Source organism: Rhipicephalus microplus, chromosome 10 (assembly GCF_043290135.1).
Source record: "Rhipicephalus microplus isolate Deutch F79 chromosome 10, USDA_Rmic, whole genome shotgun sequence".
NCBI lineage: Eukaryota > Metazoa > Arthropoda > Arachnida > Ixodida > Ixodidae > Rhipicephalus > Rhipicephalus microplus.
The window spans coordinates 101,239,099-101,260,243 of NC_134709.1; the positions used below are offsets into that span (position 1 = coordinate 101,239,099).

General features: G+C 46.9%; 1 protein-coding gene across 1 annotated transcript in view; it reads right to left on the bottom strand.

The window, feature by feature from the left end:
- Positions 1 to 6,011: 6,011 nt before the first annotated feature.
- Positions 6,012 to 21,145, bottom strand: part of LOC142774495 (uncharacterized) — a 32,687-nt gene continuing 17,553 nt past the window's right edge. The window contains exons 2-5 of the mRNA XM_075874829.1: positions 19,516 to 19,670; positions 17,083 to 17,165; positions 9,005 to 9,094; positions 6,012 to 6,243 (exon numbers count right to left, since the gene is read on the bottom strand). Of these exons, the coding sequence (XP_075730944.1) occupies positions 6,068 to 6,243; positions 9,005 to 9,094; positions 17,083 to 17,165; positions 19,516 to 19,670 (504 nt within the window). The 3' untranslated portion in view covers positions 6,012 to 6,067. The remainder of the gene's footprint in view (positions 6,244 to 9,004; positions 9,095 to 17,082; positions 17,166 to 19,515; positions 19,671 to 21,145) is intronic.

The following is a 21,145-nucleotide window of genomic DNA, read 5'->3' on the forward strand; positions in this document are numbered from 1 at the left end:
GGAAAAATCAGCAGTCATGATTTTCAATGACAACGAAGGTAGTGAGCTTAGAATACAGGAGGTCACGCTAGACATAACAGATAAATACAAATATCTGGGCGTGTGGATAAGCAATGGGACCGAGTATCTGAGGGAACACGAAATATACGTGACGACTAAAGGTAACAGGAATGCAGCAGTCATGAAAAATAGGGCACTGTGGAATTACAATAGGTATGATGTTGTGAGAGGAATATGGAAAGGGGTCATGGTTCCTGGGCTGACGTTCGGCAATGCGGTCTTGTGCATGAGATCAGAAGTTCAAGCAAAATTAGAAATTAAGCAACGTGGAACAGGTAGGCTTGCTTCAGGAGCTCACGGGAATACACCAAATCAGGGAGTACAAGGTGATATGGGATGGACATCATTTGAGGGCAGGGAAGCTAGCAGCAAGATAAAATTTGAGAAACGATTGAGAGAAATGGGGGAAGAGCGTTGGGCTAGGAAGGTTTCCAGCTACTTGTACATGAAGAATGTCGATACAAAATGGAGGAAGCGAACCAGGAAGTTGACTGGTAAATACTTAGAAAACAGCAGGTGGCCAAACCAAAAAGAACTATCGGTTAAGAAGAAAGTGAAGGAAACGGAGACTGACATGTGGAGAATGGGCATGATTAAGAAGTCCGCACTAGAGATCTATCGAACTTTTAAGCAGGAAATTGCCAAGGAAAGGATCTATGATAATTCTCGGGGTAGTTCTCTGCTGTTTGAGGCCAGGACGGGAGTACTGCGAACCAAGACATATCGGGCCAAATACGAAGGGGTAGACACAGTATGCAGTGCGTGTGGAGAGGAAGAAGAAACTGCCGAACACTTGATAATGTTCTGTAAAGGGCTTCACCCTATAGTTCAGGATGATGGCGCAGAGTTTTTCGAAGCACTGGGGTTTAGGGACCGGGAGGGCAAAATAAACTTTCAGCGGGTAGACTTAACCAGAAGGAGGTTATCTGATTGGTGGCTAAAGTCAAGACACGAGTGAAAATTAAACTCTTCACTGCAAAGTACGAATCCTCAAACTCACTCTTTAAGGAAAAAAAAAATAAATATAGTTTTTGATTCATTAGGTGTTACGGCTTGGTGGCGCTAGCCACCGCCCGATCTAAAGGGTACAGCCATATCCATCCATCCATCCATCCATCCATCCATCCAGAGTGTATATTAAATTTGGTATTGCGTTACGTTAATCGAATACGAAGGTAAATAACACGTCCAAACATGATAAATATGACACGCGTGTCATGTAACAACATGACTATATGCCCCCCTCATGATGCGCTAGCGTTTGTTTCGCTAGCACAACATATACCGAATCAGCTATTACGTGACGCGAACAGACGACGAAGGTAAATGAACGTTCAAACACGATAATCAGGTCAAGCGTGTCATGTAATATGACTACATGCTACGCTCATGGCGCGCTTGAGGCCATTTCGCTAGTTCCACATATACTAAATTTGGTATCACGTGACGTGAATAAAGACGAAGGTAAATGACACGTCCAAACATGGTAATCTTGACAAGGAAGTCATGTATGGCATAATTTACGTCAACCTCATAACGTTGTGTTGATTTTCTAGTGACTTAACAACCTTATTCATTCGCGCTTCGCATATAATCAATTCCCACTGTACGTGGTATCTGCTAATTCGTTTTCTGTTTTCAAGAAGGGATGTGGGTGAGTGGTAGAGAATTTTCGTGCCACGCAAACGACCTGCGTTGTATCGTCACCTATCCTCACTACGACCTATAAATATTTATTCTTAGTGCGTACTTTTAGTTGATGAAATCGGTGTGAATTTGCTGTGCACTCACTACGTGGCCTTAAAAAAATAGGCGCAGTAGCTTGTCTCTCTTTTGTAACGGGTGACCAGCTTAAAACCCCGATGTCATATGAATAATCACACGTTGTGACGGCCGCTGGCAATGGACGCTCGTGCCATTCATTATTCCTGCAATATTTCATGTTGAATTGTTAAGCATGTATCAGGAGGCGTGAGTGTGCAAAGAATGAAAGATACTTGCATTGAATTTCTGTGGAGAGGAAGTTCTTTTCAGTGTATTCACAAGTTGAGCCTTAACCGTGTGGTAAAACATCCGCTTGGCGCGTCAACGACCCGGATTTGATCTCCACTCGGACCGAACCACGCTGGTACGGTCCCCACTGTGAACCAATGATCTTTAATCAATTATTTTATTCGCATCGTTCTCGATTTTTCGGTCACGCAAAACATGATCATTTTTCGCTCACAGACATTGACGCCGACTCCAACGCCGATGCCGGAATTTGTGCGAAACAAGTTCTTTAACGCTATCGCGTTAGTATGAGATGTACGGGTTCGAGGCAGTTAAGTGCGGGCTTGGCCACTAGTGAAAGCTTCGTGCGCCACTTGTATGAGACCCCTCACCTACGAAAACTTGAAAGCTATGTTTTTCTTATACAGCAATGTAAAAAAAAAACATGATTGGTCTCTCCGTCAAAGGAATCGGTAAAACACGAAAGCAAGATGAGTCCTTACAGGAGCAGTTCATTGTGTACTGTGCATTGATATAGGAGAGCTCCCGCGTCCCGCCGTGGTGGTCTAGTGACTAAGGTACTCGGCTGCTGACCCGCAGGTCGCGGGTTCAAATCCCGGCTGCGGCGGCTGCATTTCCGATGGAGGCAAAAATGTTGAGCGCCCGTGTGCTCAGATTTGGGTGCACGTTAAAGAACCCCAGGTGGTCGAAATTTCCGGAGCCCTCCACTACGGCGTCTCTCATAAACATATAGTGGTTTTGGGACGTCAAACCCCACATATCAATCAATCATCACGAGAGCTTCCGCAATGTCTATTGAAGTTTAACAGCTATAGCACCGCTTGTAGTGGATCACCAACGCTGGCCCTTAGTGATACGTTTCCATACCGGCGAATAATTTCCTCGACTTTTGAATAAACAAGCGCATGTGGTCATAGATACTCGCGGTCGCTGTAGTAGTTAACGGTGAGAGCGGATGCCGGGAAAGTTGGCACCCAGAAGAGCGCGACTTACTTGATACAAAACTGGGGATAAGCTCGTCTACTGGCTGCATGTTGAAGTGTTTGAACCCCACTGCCCGACCACAGGGAAACGCAACACAGATGGCGCCTTCCCTATGGTCGGCAGCGATTATTCAAGGGGAAGGCGCAAGTGAGTTCACTATAGTTAGGGGTTGCCGGCGGGCATTGCACCGGGGGGGGGGGGGGTGCCTTTAGGCATTGACAAAATATTGCTTTTATTAGAAATGCGTCAAATAAGATGATCGCTTGGAACGACGCGTTGAAAGAAGTAATTTTGTGGATTCCATGGTCATGATGCATTACCGCACTTTACGAAGAACGTTGTGAGAAGGTGGCAGATATTAAAGGCGTAATCTTAAAGGGTACCAAGTATGTGTTCACGGCGCAGCAGATAGCGTGCCCGGCGTTTGGTGTCGTGGCACCAGATGTGCTCGACTCTGGTTGACGGAACTTTTGTCTTTGTCTTTTATCTTCATATTTTTCGACGTCATTTTTGGGACGGAAATACGTCACTGAAGTTTTGTTGGTACCCTTGTTTGAATAATGTTTTTCTTAAAAAAAGAAATATGGCTTTAACCCACAATCATTTTGCCACCATCTGCAACAAAAAATTGAAGGACATTACCCGTGTTTCAAGATGTGGTCGGCGACAGCCAATAGTCATTCGGATGACTACGCGATGCCATTTTTTGTTTGTCTTACTTTTTGTCTTTACACTCTCTCAGCAATAACGTGAATAATGAGAGAGTGTAAGGGGGAGAGGCTACAGCTGTGGCGGCGCAACTGTTGTTATGCGCCATTGTGCGATCATGTGGTTGCTGAATGATTGGGAGGGCTATGAAAAGGTCCCTGGAGATGCTAGTCCAGGGCACAGACGGACAGATGGATGGAGGAGAGTATGAAACAATCAAATCACAACATACCCACGGAGTGAATGATGATGAGTGGGACGAAGCTTCGGAGAGTTTTATCGGTAAACTGTAAATTGTTTGTCCGCTGACCGCGTCTGTTTATCTGTACGTCCATCCGTCCGTCCGTCCGTTCATCCGCCCGTTTATCCGTCCATCTGTCTGTCTGTCTGTCTGTCTGTCTGTCTGTCTGTCTGTCTGTCTGTCTGTCTGTCTGAAAGTCGCAAAGCCCTTTCATCTCATTCATGTCTCCTCGCAGCCATTTTAATCCATCCGGTTTGTTTCGGGCGGTCTCTCCTACCGTTCTTTCGCCTCCATTCGAAAACTGGAGAGAAACAGTCACGTGACACTTTGGCTCACGTCACGTGGAAGGTGACGACATTCGTCACGGCTCGAATTGGCCAATCCTGTACGACTCAATGGAACAGACCACCTCCGTCCGGATTTGTGATTTGTACATAATTGCACCTCTGTCGTCTCTCTGTCTGTCTGTCTTTTTGCCTGCCTGCCTGCCTGCCTGCCTGCCTGCCTGCTTGTCTGTCTGTCTGCCTGTCTGTCTGTCTGTCTGTCTGTCTGTCTGTCTGTCTGTCTGTCTGTCTGTCTGTCTGTCTGTCTGTCTGTCTGTCTGTCTGTCTGTCTGTGCGTTGATCCGTCAGTATATCCGTTCATCTAGTGAACGCTCCAAGAACCACTGCCTCGCACAATTTCATCATACATTCTTTATATACAAGTACCGCCATCTGGCAGAGATCCCAAGAACTGAACGAGAGGTGGTTGCCTACTACGCATATTGAAGGCACACGACCCATAGCTTAAAAAGTGTTGCTCCTAAAAGGTTTTCACATGTAAACTTGTACTCTGAACAAAACTTCGTGGCTCTCAGGTACCAACACACGCTGGCACTCACGCACTCATATGCTATAGTAGTGTGTTTCGGTGCGTGAAGGCGGGCATCGGAGTACACAATCTGCAAACAGATATACGCGCTCCTTGCGTCGTCCCCTCAGACGCTGGGGAAGGGCATACGGGAAGGTAAACCGACAAGCCGGCGAACGCGTTCGCTGTAGCACAACCGCGACGCCACAACTAAATTTAGGCATCAGGGTTTTTTAGCAGCCCTTCAACAATAAAAGGCAGCCAGCATATTCACGCCCACAGGCACACAGCAAAGTGCTCACTATTTGTTTCAATAAAGAAAACCACAAAACAAGCATCCAAACCGCAAGCAGTTTCATAAGGCACCCGCAAACGAGGCGAACACCCTCCTATGCTTTCTCGCTAAAAATCGGGCTCTAGCTATTTTGTCATACACACGAGGGCTACAAGTGAGCTCAAACGGCCCTCCCTTCTTTCCACGTGTGCTTTCCGCTTGCGTATATTGAAGGCATACACGGCGAGCAACTTATTCAGTTTATTCTGTAGCTGTCCTTGATGAACTGTGTAAATCAAGGATACCAGAAGGACAGTGGTAATACTATGCTCGACGAAAGCAACAAACTGGTGTTGCTGCAAATGGTCGCGAAACCAATCACTGTCTGCCACAGCGACCACAAAGCGAATATTGCCCCGCCACGGTGGTCTAGTGGCTAAGGTACTCGGCTGCTGACCCGCAGGTCGCGGGTTCGATTCCCGGCTGTGGCGGCTGCATTTCCGATGGAGGCGGAAATGTTGTAGGCCCGTGTACTCAGATTTGGGTGCACGTTAAAGAACCCCAGGTGGTCAAAATTTCCGGAGTCCTCCACTACGGCGTCTCTCATAATCAAATGGTGGTTTTGGGACGTTAAACCCCACAAATCAATCAAAGCGAATATTACTATCATTACTTCATTAAAAAATCATACCGCCCCCTACCCCTATCGCCATCTGTGGTGTTCAGAGCAGTTTTACTGGACATTCACGTTCGCTGGGTAGTAGGGCGATAAACTAATCTGTTGATTTTCTTCTGCATCGATAATCTTGATAAATAAACATGGATTGCGTTCTCTTAGAAAAAATAATAAGCTCTCAAGCACACAATAAGGCTCACAGGTACGAGCAGTAAGGTAATATTTTATTGGTAAATATACTGCTCAGTATGCCCACTTTTTAGTGCTTATTATAGCCTTCATCGATCACCTTTCGATCACTGAGAGCATCTTGATACTTGCAGTAAGGATGGTAGAGTGCAACCTTAGGTCCGGGGCAGTGGTGCCGATACAGAAGCATACAAAACGTGGGAATTGGGTAATCCAGCGCACTTTCAGTCATCATCAGTTGGCAACCTGCAACACGGTGTAAGGACATGTGACACTGATGAAAAGAAGATATTCTTCGAAATTATGACTCAGTTCCATAACTATGGGTCCATTAGTGGAACTGGCGTAAAACAAGCTATAAAGGACTGCAACATAAATAGCAGTTGACGGCTTTGTTTTCATTTCATTTCTAATATACGTGCACGTATGGCACAACCACGAGATTAACAACCAGGACGCTTATTTTGATGTTATACTTCGCGTGTCAAAACGCCCACTACTTGAACATATTTCGTATATCCCACGTTTGTGGCTCTGCGAGATGGATTGGCGTTTGGGTTAATAGTCTTCACAATTACCGTGCTCCAACCAGCTAGGGGTCCTTTAAACGAAATTGCGTATGCATTATTGAGCCTATTTTGGCAACTAATGTCTCACAAGTCGTGGTTGCTATGTGGCTCATAAACAACCAATGAGAATTTAAGGAATGGGCGTGTTATTACCATATGGGGTTTTCTATTTTTTCGGCACAACTCATGACAGCAGCAGTATGTTTAGGTGACGTTTTGAAAAAATAGCCTCTTTCTGGGCTGGTTACGAGAGACAAAATTGGCCATTGCTTCCGACCCTGCTTTTCAGCAGTGGCCTACTAACTTACCAGTGCCTCGCACGACTATAGTGTGCAATCAACATGTTTCACTTAGCCTTGCGCGCCTTTCACTGTTCAAACGGAAAGAAATTAAGCGTGTAGACGAAAAGTGTTAAATTATCTAAGGTTAATCATTTAGTGCTTACATTGTGCGCATGTTTTATAACGAAATAAATGGCGGGGACTTAAGGGAGCCTGTATGAAGGGTGGCGAAGGAGCAAGAAAAAAAAAGCTCATTGTCTTGTCTCTACACCCGGAGTTTAAGGGTTTATGGGCCCTTTATTAGAGTTAGGTCTAACTGTCACTCACTCTCGCTATAGTGGAATCTTGCAATCGCAACGTGTATTAAGAAGGTAATCCAAAGCGTAGTTGAACAGTCGAGTAAGCCTTTCTGAAAGCTTTGTTGTGTCAGAATATTTTAGGTAGACTGCTTCCAAGGATTGGTAACCAGGGAAAAAAACTCGTCGTGGGGTAAAGGCGAGCTGCGCTATCCTCGCTGGTGCTCTGTGCAACATATTACTTACCCAAGGGAACCCAGGCGTCCAGCGGCTGTACTCCTCATAGCGGAGTGCAAGCGGCCTTCAGCTTATACTTATAAAAATGAAGCACTGACTGCGTCTTTCAATATTTACTATTAGTTTTTTAGCTACGTCACGGGACTAATGAACCTATAAACGTTTACGATCATATTTACACATTGAAAAATAAATTCTGCAATATTCCGCACTCAATATTAATATGTAACCGTTATGGACACTTTATTAGGCGCTTATTTGTTAAAATATTTCTTTTGTTGAGGAAGTGATCTGAGTGATATGGCATATATTTTGTGTTTGAAAATAAATGTTTGCACAGTACTGCACTGAACCATAATGGGTGCAAACTGAAGTCTGTTAACTCTAGAAGTCTTTGCTTATTTGGAAACTGTGCATTTGGAACCTGGCAGTGTAATTCGCCAGGTCGACACATAGAATGACCAGTTTCTTTGAGAGTGTCAGTGAGTTGCAGCGTGTAAGATGAACGAAAAAATTCGTTCAGTTAAGAGAGAGAGAATAAGACGAAAGGCGGGTGATATTTTGCTAAGGCATGGGTATAGCGAATGCACTCACATTTGTAGATACCTACGAGGTGCGTTTTGTCGTAGACATCGCCATGGCTGTCTACATACTTAAAGCTGGTGCACACCGGGGACTTGCAGTGGTTGCGCGACCATTCGCGACTGGCGACTAAAAAGCGACTGATGTTCACACCGGCAGAGGCTGCATGCGAGCGACCGGAAGTCGCAAAACTGGAGAGTCACGTCCGGATCTCGTTATCAGCGAGAACTCTGGAGACCGGCTCCGATCAGCTGATCGCCGCCAGCTGAGTGAACGGAGCGAACTGAGCGCGCCGCATTTATTGTTTTTGTCCGGTCTAGCACAGCGTTGAAAAAAAAAATTGAGCATCGCTGATTGCTTCCAGCAGCTTTGCGACTGCAGTCGCGCGACTGAAAGATGGGCCAGGAAGCGACTAGCCAAAGCAGTCGCTTTGCAACCGTTTGCGACCATTCGCGACTGTTTGCGACCAGTTGCAAATGGTCGCGCGACTGCTGCTAGTCGCCGGTGCGCACCGGCCTTTAATGCAGCTTGCGGGAGCATCACTCCACGTATTCTATAATGTACGTGCGAGTGAATCGACAATAACTGCCAAAACGAAACGAAAACGCACCGGCCATCTCCGTCACTCGAGAGCCTCTTGGGAGGAAATGGGGGAGGGTTGCATGGCTGTGGTTCGAGCTGCTTTGACCAGCCGGACTGTCGCGCGCGCATTATCTTGACAGACATTGGCACACGGCTGATACACTAGTATGTGCTCTCTTACAAATGCTGTTTGCGTTGAAATGATAGGTAGCATGAAGCTGGCCCCTAGTTTTCTGCAGCGACGGCGTCTTCTTGCGCCGATATTTTGTAGAGTCCGATCACGTTGGTTGCTGAAGAAATAAGTTGCTAGCTTCGTATGACGTTTCATTTTGTAGCTATTGCGTTCATTGCTTCGCCCTTGCGATGAGAAAGTAGTTTCTTGGCTTTTACGGCATTGCTTAGGGCTCTTAAAAGCAACCCACAGCGTAATCACATGCATGAAATACACAAATACACATACCTTTTCCATAGTGTTCGATTCTTTCAACCAGGATTACACACCTTCTGAAGGGATCAATGTACATAAGCTTGCGCACGGCGGGATGGAAACCTATAGTACCCCCAGAAATGAACACAATTTGATCGCTACTTTGTTCACATTGGTGGATAGCATGCATCACATGTATTGAAAGGGGAACAAACAGGGCAGTTCAGTACACTATGTTTTTGAACTAATGAAGGTTTAAAATGCGAAATGAGACATGCGAATGTATTCCCGATAGAATTAACTCAGAAGTTGCTTCAGTATACGAGGCGGTAATTTTTCGCTCCTCCAACTTGAAGATTTCTCTTTCGTGCCGATTATTTGAAAGCACCCGAAAGACGTTCGGTAGCTTAAATGTGCAGCATGCGATTCTTTAAAAGAATGCAATGCGACAGTATACAATGATTCAATCTTTTCAAAAATTTGCAGACCTACCGATTTTGCGGCGGCAGTTATGACCTAATGCACCAGCTGTAGCCGCATACATATATGTACTGCGCACATGTGGTTATACCCCCCAGCAGTCACGTCATGTGTGTAAATCTGTTAACACTCGTTTATCGAAAGATGTACCGCCTCTTAGTAAATGAGCATAATTAGATCAAATGCTAACAGTATCGGGAATTCAGAGTCTTTATGTGGTCACCATGCGCAACATGTGCAATATTGTCGCGATGAGTCACAAGTACTGGGGGATTTATTAAACCACCAGGTAGCTAGCACTTGGACGATGCGTCAGTCGTGGCTGGCTCTCGAGCAAAGAAGAACGCGATCTTCTTTTTTCCTCCAGATTTAGAGCCGCTCTTGCTGTCAACCCACTACGTGCTGGCGGCATTATTCCCCCTTCCGAAAAGAAAAAAAAACAAGTACCAAAAAGAGGAAAGGAAAGTACATAGCAGCACCGCGATGCTACTACATAGGCACGTGAAAAAAAAATGCAAATTCGGATGAAGTGAGAGTAAAAATTGAAGAGCGTGCCAACATAGGAAACGTCAATGAACGAGAAAGTAAGTTCACAAAATAAACAAAAAACACAAAGAACGCTGTACGGTAAAGGAAAAGTTACGAACAACGCGCAATAAATGGCTTCATGCGCAACACATGAACGACGTCCGGCCTCAGCCGTGTCCTGCTCCGTGCATGGGGTGTTGAGTCCGGAACAACTTCGTAGTTCACGTCACTGACGAGGCGTAACACTTTATAAGGGCCAAAGTACCGGCTCAGCAACTTTTCACTAAGGCCACGGCGGCGGACGGGCGTCCACACCCAAACTTGATCTCCGGGGCTGTAAAACACTTCTCTGTGGCGGGTATTATAGCGTCGTGCGTCTGCCTGCTGTTGCTGGCTGATGTGCAGTCGCGCGAGCTGCCGGGCTTCCTCGGCACGCTCTGCGAATTCTTCGGCGTCTGTTGCCAACTCGTCTTCGTCCTGACACGGTAGCATCGAGTCTAGCATGGTCTGCACTTCGCGGCCGTAGAGAAGCCGAAATGGCGTGAATCGCGTGGTCTCTTGCACGGCGGTATTATACGCGAAGGTCACGTAAGGCAAGATCCGGTCCCATGTTTTGTGCTGTACGTCGATGTACATTGAGATCATGTCTGCGAGGGTCTTATTCAGTCGCTCGGTAAGTCCGTTGGTTTGCGGGTGGTACGCAGTTGTCCTTCGGTGTCTGGTGTTGCTCAGTTTGAAAACTTCGTCCGTAAGCTGCGCCGTGAATGCCGTCCCTCTGGCCGTTATTACACTGGAAGGAGCACCGTGTCGTAACACGATGTGGCGCATGAAAAATTGTGCTACCTCAGAAGCCGTGGCTCGTGGGATCGCCTGGGTTTCAGCGTAGCGTGTCAAATAGTCGGTCGCGACGATCACCCATTTGTTGCTGTCCGCAGACATAGGAAATGGCCCGAGAATGTCCATGCCAACTTGGTCGAACGGCGTGCAGGGTGCTTCAATGGGCTGAAGCAAACCAGCTGGCTTAACAGATGGTTGCTTTCAGTGCTGACATTCCCGACAGCTCTTTACGTACTTCTTTACGCTTGCTGAAAGTCCTGGCCAATAGTACCTCTCGCTCACTCTGGCAAGTGTCCTTGAGTAGCCCAGATGACCGGATGTGGGTTCGTCATGGCAAGCGAAGAGGACGTCGTCTCGCATGTCTCGAGGAACCACCAGGAGGTAAGCACGATTGTTCGAACGAGCGTTCTTCTTGTACAGCACACCGTCTCGTAGGCAGAACGACGTCAACGAGCGGGATAAATGACGTGGTATGATTACGCCCTGGCCCTCTAAATGATCAATGATTGGACGAATCTCTGCATCATCTCGCTGTCGTTTGCTCAAGTCTGATGCACTAACAGCGCCCAGAAAGCCTTCGTCTTCCTCTGCTTCCTGACTGACGACATGAAGGGGTGCGCGTGACAGTGTGTCAGCGTCTTCATGCTTACGGCCGGACTTATGGACGATGGTGACATCAAATTCCTGCAGCCGCAAACTCCACCGTGCTAGCCGACCTGAAGGGTCACGCAGGCTTGCCAACCAACAGAGCGCGTGATGGTCCGTCACTATCTTGAAGGGACGACCATAAAGGTATGGGCGGAACTTGGTGATTGCCCACACGACTGCGAGACACTCTTTCTCCGTAGTGGAATAATTCGCCTCGGCACGGGATAGAGAGCGGCTGGCGTAGGCTATCACTTTTTCGATGTCCTCTTGACGCTGAACGAGCACTGCACCGAGCCCAATGTTACTAGCGTCGGTATGGACCTCTGTGTCAGCATCATCGTCGAAATGAGCGAGAACGGGCGCTGATTGCATGCGCTGTCGCAGCTCATCAAAAGCTGCTTGTTGCTCGTTTTCCCATACAAACAGTGTGTCGTCCCTTGTGAGACGAGTCAGAGGTTCTGCTATCAGTGAAAAGCCATGAATGAATCGGCGATAGTAGGCGCACAAACCAAGGAAGCGCCGGACGGCTTTCTTATCGACAGGAGCTGGTAATTCGGCAACAGCGGCAAGCTTGTCCGGATCGGGACGGATTCCTTCGGCGCTAACTACATGTCCAAGAAATTTTAGTTTTTTATAGCCGAAGTGGCACTTCTGTGGCTTTAGTGTGAGGTCCGCCGATCGGATAGCCTCCAGCACGCTGCGCAGGCGGTGAAGGTGCTGCTCAAACATGGTAGAGAAGACCACCACATCATCAAGGTAGACAAGACAAGTCTGCCACTTGAGCCCTGTGAGGACAGTGTCCATCATTCGCTGGAAAGTTGCCGGTGCTGAACACAAGCCAAAAGGGAGCACTCGAAATTGGTATAGGCCGTCTGGAGTCACAAAGGCTGTTTTCTCACGGTCTCGCTGATCTACTTCGATTTGCCAATACCCGCTTTTGAGATCGAGAGAAGTGAAATAATGGGCACGACGAAGTCTATCCAGTGAATCGTCGATACGTGGCAGCGGATACACATCCTTTTTCGTCACGTTGTTAAGCTTTCGGTAGTCGACGCAGAAGCGTAGCGACCCGTCCTTCTTTTTGACAAGTACGACTGGAGATGACCACGGGCTGTTAGATGGTTCAATAACGCCATCGTCAAGCATCTCGGTGACTTGCGTACGTATTGCTTCACGTTCTTTGGCCGACACGCGGTAGGGGTTCTGGTGTATCGGACGTGCGTCCTCGTACGTGATGATCCTGTGTTGAGTGATGGACGTCTGGCGGATCTTTGAGCAAGTTGCGAAGCAAGACCTGAACTCGAACAAGAGCGCTCGTAGTGCAGTCTGGTTAACGGTGGACAGATCAGGATTGATGTCAATATTACTCATTGACGTGTCGGCGGTATCCACTATTTCCGACGTGAAACAGTTGGTGACGTTTGCTACTTCGTGGGCAAACGCTATCGAAGTGCCACGGAAAAGATGTCGATGCTCGTTGCAAAAGTTGGTTACGAGCAATTCAGATCGACCATCACGAAGGTGTATTACACTTCTAGCTACACAAATGCCTTGCTGCAGTAGGTGTTCTAAATTTGTCTCAGCCACCACATCGCCATCGCCCAAACCACAGCATGTTACGTCGACTAGAACACTTGTTCGTGGAGGAAGCGTCACACTCTGTTCAGAAATACGGAGTACGTCGACACGCCTTCCACCATCCTGCACGTTGATTGCTCGCTGGGCTGAGAACGTGACACGGCGCTCTTGCAGATCAACGATAGCTCCATTTTCTTGTAGAAAGTCAACTCCCAGAATGACGTCACGGGAACATTCTCGCAGAACAAGGCAGCTTGCTACAAATGTGTACCCTTGAATCTGTACTCTAGTTGTGCAGGCACCCACTGGAGTAACGACGTGGCCACCAGCTGTCCGAATCTGCGAGTTATGCCACGGCGTGATGACTGTCTTCATCTGCGCTGTCAGTTTCCCGCTCAGTATGGAATAGTCTGCGCCGGTGTCCACTAACGCATTAACTGCACAACCATCAATTGTCACTGCTATGTCGAGTGAAAGTCGGCCATCCTTTGCAGCAGTATGTGATGTCGGACCGGTTTCTGTACAGTTCTGCGTCAATAGGAGGTCTTCAGCGCTTCGACGTTCAGCGACCCCGCTCCCAGAGGTCGCTTTGGCTAGTTTTCCCGGCGGGGGCTGGGAGACCGTGTGGTAGAATACCGCTGGGGCGTTGATGAAAATCGCCTCGGTGATAGCGAGCGCGACTGGCGCCCGGCAGATGGTGGTGCATGCTGCTGGGAAAAGTAATTTTCGATGTCGCGTGGTCTCTGGCCGTAACGGGGTGGCGGTGAGTACGCAGAGAAGCCGCGATGCCCAAGACGGCGATATGGGCACTGGCGGTACAAGTGATCAGCTTCTCCGCAGTGAAAGCACAGAGGCCGGCGATCAGGTGTGCGCCAAACATCAGACTTTCGAGGAGACGTGCGCCGATCGTCGATGTACTGAACTGGTTGCACTGAACGATGGGCGACAGAAGCACCAGGGACAAAGGCCAACGGTGGTGGCGTGTACGTGCCTTCGTAGTACGGTATGTGCTGCGCTGACTGTAGTGAAACAGCAGGAACAGGATGGACGAATGATGGCGGCGTTGCAGCAGGGCGTTTCAAGGCTTCCGCGTAGGTTGTCTCACGGCGGTATTCAGCAGGAGCTGGCACAGCTGTATCATGAGGCAAGGTGTCCCGGAGGGCCTGGTGCAGCTCATCCTTGATCACAGTTGCAATAGAGTTGACTGTAGGATGAGGTGTTACACCAGCCTTTTGTAACTCTTCACGTACTATATCACGGATGAGTTCACGTAGACAGTCGTTGTTGGTTCTAGTGGCGGTGAAAATGTCGGCAGTAGACATGCCACTGACTTGCCTGTCGTATTGGTTGGATCGCTGCTGCAGCATTTTTTCCATTGTCACGGCCTCGGACAAGAACTCCGCGACCGTCTTCGGAGGACTTCGCACGAGGCCGGCAAAAAGCTGGTCCTTGACACCGCGCATCAAGTGACGCAACTTCTTTTCCTCCGTCATTCTCGAATCGGCCCGTCGGGAGAGGCGCGTCATGTCTTCGACGAACGTGGTCACAGTTTCGTTTGGCAGCTAGACGCGGGCCAGAATAGCTCGTTCAGCTCGTTCTTGGCGATCAGCACTGGCATACGTCTGCAGAAGTCTACGAGAGAATTTGGGCCACGTCATCAGCTGTTCCTCTCGGTTTTGATACCACGTACGTGCCCCGTCTTCGAGATAGAAGTAGACACGACCCAGTTTCGCCGCGTCGTCCCACTGATTCAAGGTGGCTACGCGCTCGAAATCCGCCAACCAGTCCTCAACGTCTTCGTGCTCCGAGCCATGGAACGTCGCCGGTGCGCGTGGGCTTTCCAACGTGTAGCGGTTCGACGTCGTGCTTCCCGTGCCGGTTGCCGAGGTTTGCACCGAAGCGCTGGTCATGTTTGTCGACGTGGTGGGAGCAGTATCGTCGGCTTCCGGAGGCAATCCCCTGATTCGGCGGCTGGTCCGATGCACGGGAGTATTGACTGGCACTGGACTCGTATCGCGGCTTCCTGGGGGGGTCTGCAGCATCCGTGAGACTACCCAGCACTTCCACCAGTTTGTCACGATGAGTCGCAAGTACTGGGGCATTTATTAAACCACCAGGTAGCTAGCACCCTGACGATGCGTCAGTCGTGGCTGGCTTTTGAGCAAAGAAGAACGCGATCTTCTTTTTTCCTCCAGATTTAGAGCCGCTCTTGCTGTCAACCCACTACGTGCTGGCGGCAATATGATCCTGTCGAAGAAGGTTTATGGTAATGATCGTTTGTGGCCTAACTCGTTCACAAGCAAGAAAAAAACATAAAAATGTAGATAGTAGACAAGGAGTGTAACTGATAAGGATAGATAACAGAGCGCGAGTCCTGTGGAGTTGTCTGCGACTAGCCCCTCCACGATATATGAGAACGCGTAATTGAAGAAACAACAAATCGCTTAATGGCCCTTTGATCTATCATGCACCTAAGACGATTAGTAGACTGCATGCGCAATGTTGTCTATTGTATACCGTTGTCATGTGGTCGAGCGCACGTCAGGCAAAATGGTCACTGCTTGCATGAAGGACTCGACAAGCACTAATAGAATGTCAACACAACTGTATCTGATATTTAGAGTTAGACATTCATTATTATGGATGAATTCTACGCTTTCAAAGTACGGATGTGCTTGGCCATCAATTCGACAGATTGACAACATTAGTCATTCAATTTCGTGCATGAAAAAACAGGATGGCACATGTGTAAGAAAAGTGTGACTAGCCCTGACGAAGAAAGAAAAGCTGTTTTTCATTTGTGTATATAATAAATAAGCCCGTCTAATAAGAGGCGGCAAGTGCACGGCAGTGTTGAACGGTGCTTTAGTTTCGTATGCGTGTTATAGATATCGTGAACTGCTGCCAGTGTAATCTGTTGTCTGTCAGCGCTCATGCTTGCAACTGTCTCTTTGTCCTATTTCTTCGTTATAAATTGGTGGTAGTAGTTTCACTATATGCACTATCGGCATCAAATGAAACGCGCACAGTGGAGCTCGTGGCACAAGGCTTATCAATGGCATAGTGCGTGCCGTCGACCAGTCATTGGCACAGACATGAGACAGGCCCGCGCATCCGGTGTGGCAGCACTGCGCGATCCCCCTATAGTGCAATATTTCTGCTTGTGTTGCAGGTATGGTATTTGAAAGGAACAAAAAAAAACAGAGGTTAAACTACTGCAGCCGAAGGCGAGTGTTGTAGCACGCTTTCTCATCATGGAGTTCACCATCATAGAATTCCTGGCTAATTCTATTAATAGTAGATAAAGGTCGATTCATAATGCTGGTAATTTCACGCTGTTTTACTTTGTGCCGGTAAAGGGAGACAATTCACGCTCTCTCTTCCAAAAAAAAAAAACGCTTGGCATTTCCAGTTAAACTGATGTGTTTTCGGGTCGGTCTCTTAAAGAAGGGTGCAGTTGAAGCAGCGCTGGCGAACGAGATACGAAGATTGTTTGAAAATCAACCGCAAACTGGTTATAGTTCACTTTTTGTTCTATCGTACCAAGTCACCGATTGCACTGCGCTGAAGTAAAAGCAAGGAATTGCGAGTGACACGATCAAAAGCGCTTGGCACGCCCACGATGGCCACCATTACCACCATGCGAAAACTAGAGCAGAAACGGTGACTACGCACTGTAGGGGGATTGTGCAGTGCTGCCAAAGCGGATGTGCACCCCTGTCAATGATGATGGCTGGACGGCCAACACTATACTGTTTCTAATGCTTGAAACACGTGCTCCGCTGTTCGGGTTTCAATTGACGCCGATAGTGCAGCTTCGAAATAAAAAGAGGTAGTCGGAGTTGTGGAAGCGTGTGGCCACTAGTGCAAGGAATACCACCCGCGAGCGCCGATTGAAGCAAGTCATTGCTTTGCAATATAACGCGAGGAGGAGAACGCTTCTGCAGCCCAGTCATTGCGAAAGGAGGCCCAGCATTAGGCGCGGTATTAGTGCTGTTTCAACAGTGAAAGCAAGAAGACATCACAGAAGATGGACTTACGTGGGTGGAGTTTGTAGATTACTGCGTTATCTTTCTTGTGCAATCCGGTTCTTAAAGTAATGAACACGCTTTTGGATTCTACCCTGTTGGTAAATCAAGTACAAAAACACTGCCTAAGTAAAGAAGGCTAACGTTTTATTCATGATAGTACGACTAAAGAACTTGTATTTTTGTCCCTTCACAGTGTGATAGTTTATGCAGGCAACCTTCTTTTAATTCTGGGAAGAACTCAATTGTACATGCTGGAGCTGCAATGTATCATAAGAATATAGTTTTTGCGTCTACATGAATCATTAGGTTTTCTTTTATTTACAACTTGTTCCTTAGTTACGTAATACCAGCCTTTTTTTCATGGCCTGAAGCTGGACTGGAGGCATAAATACACGTCGCAACACAAGCTCGAAGTCTAAATGAGGTGGCATTTCTATAGAAACGAGATCCGCATTGAAGCAGCATGTCGGGAGCTAAGTTTATAGACTAAGTGTTTATAGTTCGAGAATACTCTATTAGATTGTTGTTTGATTCATGGCAAAGATAGGTACGGCCGCGTGGTCGCGGGTGTACTTCCGGTGTTGGGGGTCATGCGTTGTCCCTCTACCATAAAAAAAGGCCAGGCTCACTACCCGAAGGCGAAGGAAACTAGTTCGAGGAGAGTGAGAGTAACTGTGTGGTATTCTTGCCAAGTCGCACCAATCCTGCGAGACAATGAACATAGGTACTTGATTACCAGGAGGAAGCAGTAAACGTTCGCCATTTGCACCTTCCATCGTTCACCTGTTGAAAATAACAGAATCTTAGAGAAAACTGCTCGAAGGAAGGGAACAGTTAAATTTTCAGGATAGGCTGCTATCACGTTGAAGCAAAGTAGTCTCTTCTTTGTCATAGGCACCCTCCCCCCGCCACCTGCCAAGAATGCCAAATGTTTAGATAGATATGCAGAAAGGAAGGAAACAGCTAGGGGTTAATATAGGCTTCTATCACGCGGAATCAAGGAAGAGTCCCTTCTATGTCGCGAACGTTAATTTTCAAGGTTTTCCCAGAACGTGCCATGACATGAACATGGCCTGTGTAGGAAAAAGGAAACAAGTGCCTTATAGGGCGGCGTCACAAAAAGGCGGGCTGGCTGTGTTCAAATTTTCGAAAAACTAAGTGCACTCCGTGAGCAGGCAACACTTGGTGGTACCTTAATGGGTGCCAATATACTCGCCTGGAACGTGGTCTGATGACTCACCGAAGATCTATCACACACTGACTTCAATCTCATACTCGATTGCTGTTTTCATTTCTTGTAGTACAAGAAACAGCTTTTTGCTTTCTGTTCTGCGCTGTCACTGAACCGTGGCGGTCAATGACAGGTTCATTCATCGGTGGATATGCTCGACCAAGACGCAGCGTTCCCAATGTTACGTCGTGGTGCCATTAAATCAGGTGCCGACTATAGTCTTGCTTACGCTGAAAAATGTGAGGTACACATTGCTGACTTCGGTCAGTGGTTGTGCTCAGAGGAAAACGTTACCGCAAGACTTAGATAGCAACCAATCGTTTCGTTACTGTTTCAGCTGTGATGCCTCAAAGAGTTGTCTCAGACCACTTCGCTGAGTGGCCGACGAACGTAGAAAAATGCTGGAAAGCTTAGCAATGAAGGAAGTTTCTTAACATCAAAAGACGTGGTCGAAATGGCCCAAAAGACCTAATGGCTGAACGCGTCTTTGTTCTGACATGTCCCGGCTGACATGTCCTCCTCCAGCTTCGAAAAATGTCACTTCTGTTTCCAAAAAGTAGCCCGTGATGAGCATTTTTTCATTCCGATACCAGAATGGCTTAGGCCGTTGAGGGAATCCGCTTTCGACCGGCGAAATTGATTGTGTATGAACAGCCTGTTATTTGCGGAAATAGACAGTAAGACCTCAATCTACAATACCATGCCGCGCGTTGCATGTGCTATGCGAAATAGAATGCGTGCGAAGCCTGCAGACTGCCGCTTCTAAGGCAGAGATGAAACGCACCGGTCAGCTCTTTTTTGTTTACTGGTCAATATAATCTTAAGCCCATGAACCTGTATTTGCCGTGAAGAACTTGCAGCACGCCCTGTTTTCGTATCCAAATACCAATACCTCTTTTATGAGTATCAGTTGATGCCATCCTGGTGCGTGCACTCTTCGTTCTTCACTTTTTATTGCAGTTTTTATTCTTAGTTTCAATATGGTTTCGTTACTTTTGTGCTCAGAGGCAGTACGTCATACCCGAAACAGTCGGGGATTTTCAGAGGTAGCATCGCAAAAAAGTAAGCGCGTAAAAGTGAAGCGTGGAATCATTCCACTCGAATAATATGTCGTCTGCTTTTAGTTGCATTCAAGCGCAAGTTCTCGATTGTAAATCTGTATAATTGTTTCATGCTATTAGAATTTCGTGAAAGCAACATAAATTACTTACGGTGGTCCACCGATTCCTCCGAGGTGCGCTCGCAGAGCGACTACAATCTTGTCATGGCTGAGAGCTGCCGTCTTTATTGCCGAGTGGCACCGATTTGGGGTGGTGATATTGTAGTTCCGGGAAACAATGTACATCCTTTCTGTTATGCTGGTCATCTGAAATGGCACAGCACCTGTTGATCTCACCTATAAATGACTATGAGACTCTATGCCAATAGCCTTGGTATGGCTACGTTAGTGTTAATTCCATCGTTAGACGTACAGGGCTGGTCACAACTTCCCAGCTGGCTATCTCATTTATTCCTATGGCAGCGTGGGGAAGGAAGTTCTGACCCCCCTCCCTCTGTACATAGATTAATGCTGGGAAAGCGTTACAAATTAGACTACACTTGTTCAAGCTTTCATTTTTGTCTCTGCCCTACATAGAAAATCTACGAGCGAAAACTTTCGCACAAAGCATTGATTCTTGAGTATCGCTTGATGAGCGAAAAACGAGTGCGTGGTGTTCAATTCCTTGGCGTAAGCACTGATCAGCTCAACTGAAGTTGTGGTTACCTTTAATAACGAAGGAAGATAAGAAAAAAAAAAGAAGAGCCTTGAGCCTGTGGCACACACCCACGCTGGAGAATCGGCCAAGAGTCGTGTAGTTCTAACGAAATGCTGTCAATTTGTAAGTTCACGTCTTTTAAACTAATAGAAGGATGAAGGGGAAAATGTAAATATGTGAAATTGGCAATTAGATGTAACGAATATAGAAAATGCAGTAGATTATTTCCGCAGTGAAAATAAATAGATGAATAAAGAAAACAATTTGGAAACCAGTAATTTAGCAGTAATAAAATCTTCTGCAGTCTAAATCTCTTTGAAGCCTAAATAAACTCCTGCGAGGCATTGGGGAATTTCCCGTCACTGAATCGTAGAAATAAAGCCCCGAAAGAAAGTACATTTGAAGTGTGTAACTCCAATCTTAATAGACAGTAGATGGCATCTGATGAACTTTTGCGCAATGCGGCGTATCTTTTACAATATAATATATTTTGGTCTCAGGAACTCTACAAAACCAACAGTTAGGGGAAACAGCCAGACCAGCTCTATGTAAATGAAAATTAAGATAAGGTGTTTGACACGTTAGCCTAGTGATTGCGGCTTCAACTGCACGCGTTCGGCATATTTCACTATTTCAACGATGATTCAGGTGTTCAAATTCCAATTCGTTCATTATGAACGGCAAAGGAAATTCTTGTAAAATAATTTTTCTTCTAAATCTACCCTTATATTGAATTTAGGTGCTGGTAAATTGTGAATAAACGGGCCATTTAACTATAGCTCAGCTAACGCATCCACCATTTATTTGAGGCAAAGTCCCGGATGCTCTGGTATCCAAACCAATTTATTCAAAAGTATATAAGCTAGAACTATTGATTTGAAAGTACTCAGAACTTGGGAGTTCAAATTTGCAGTGAGAGAAAAACGCACGAACCATAAATCAGTAAAGTATGGCCCAACTATTTGAGGCTCCTAATTTGCGGTGATCTGAAATTGACGCGAAATATTTTGCGGCAAAAATGGGTACAAAAGCCTGGAATGCGTAGAAAAAATGACCAATCTGTGTCAGTTGAGAATATTCCTAT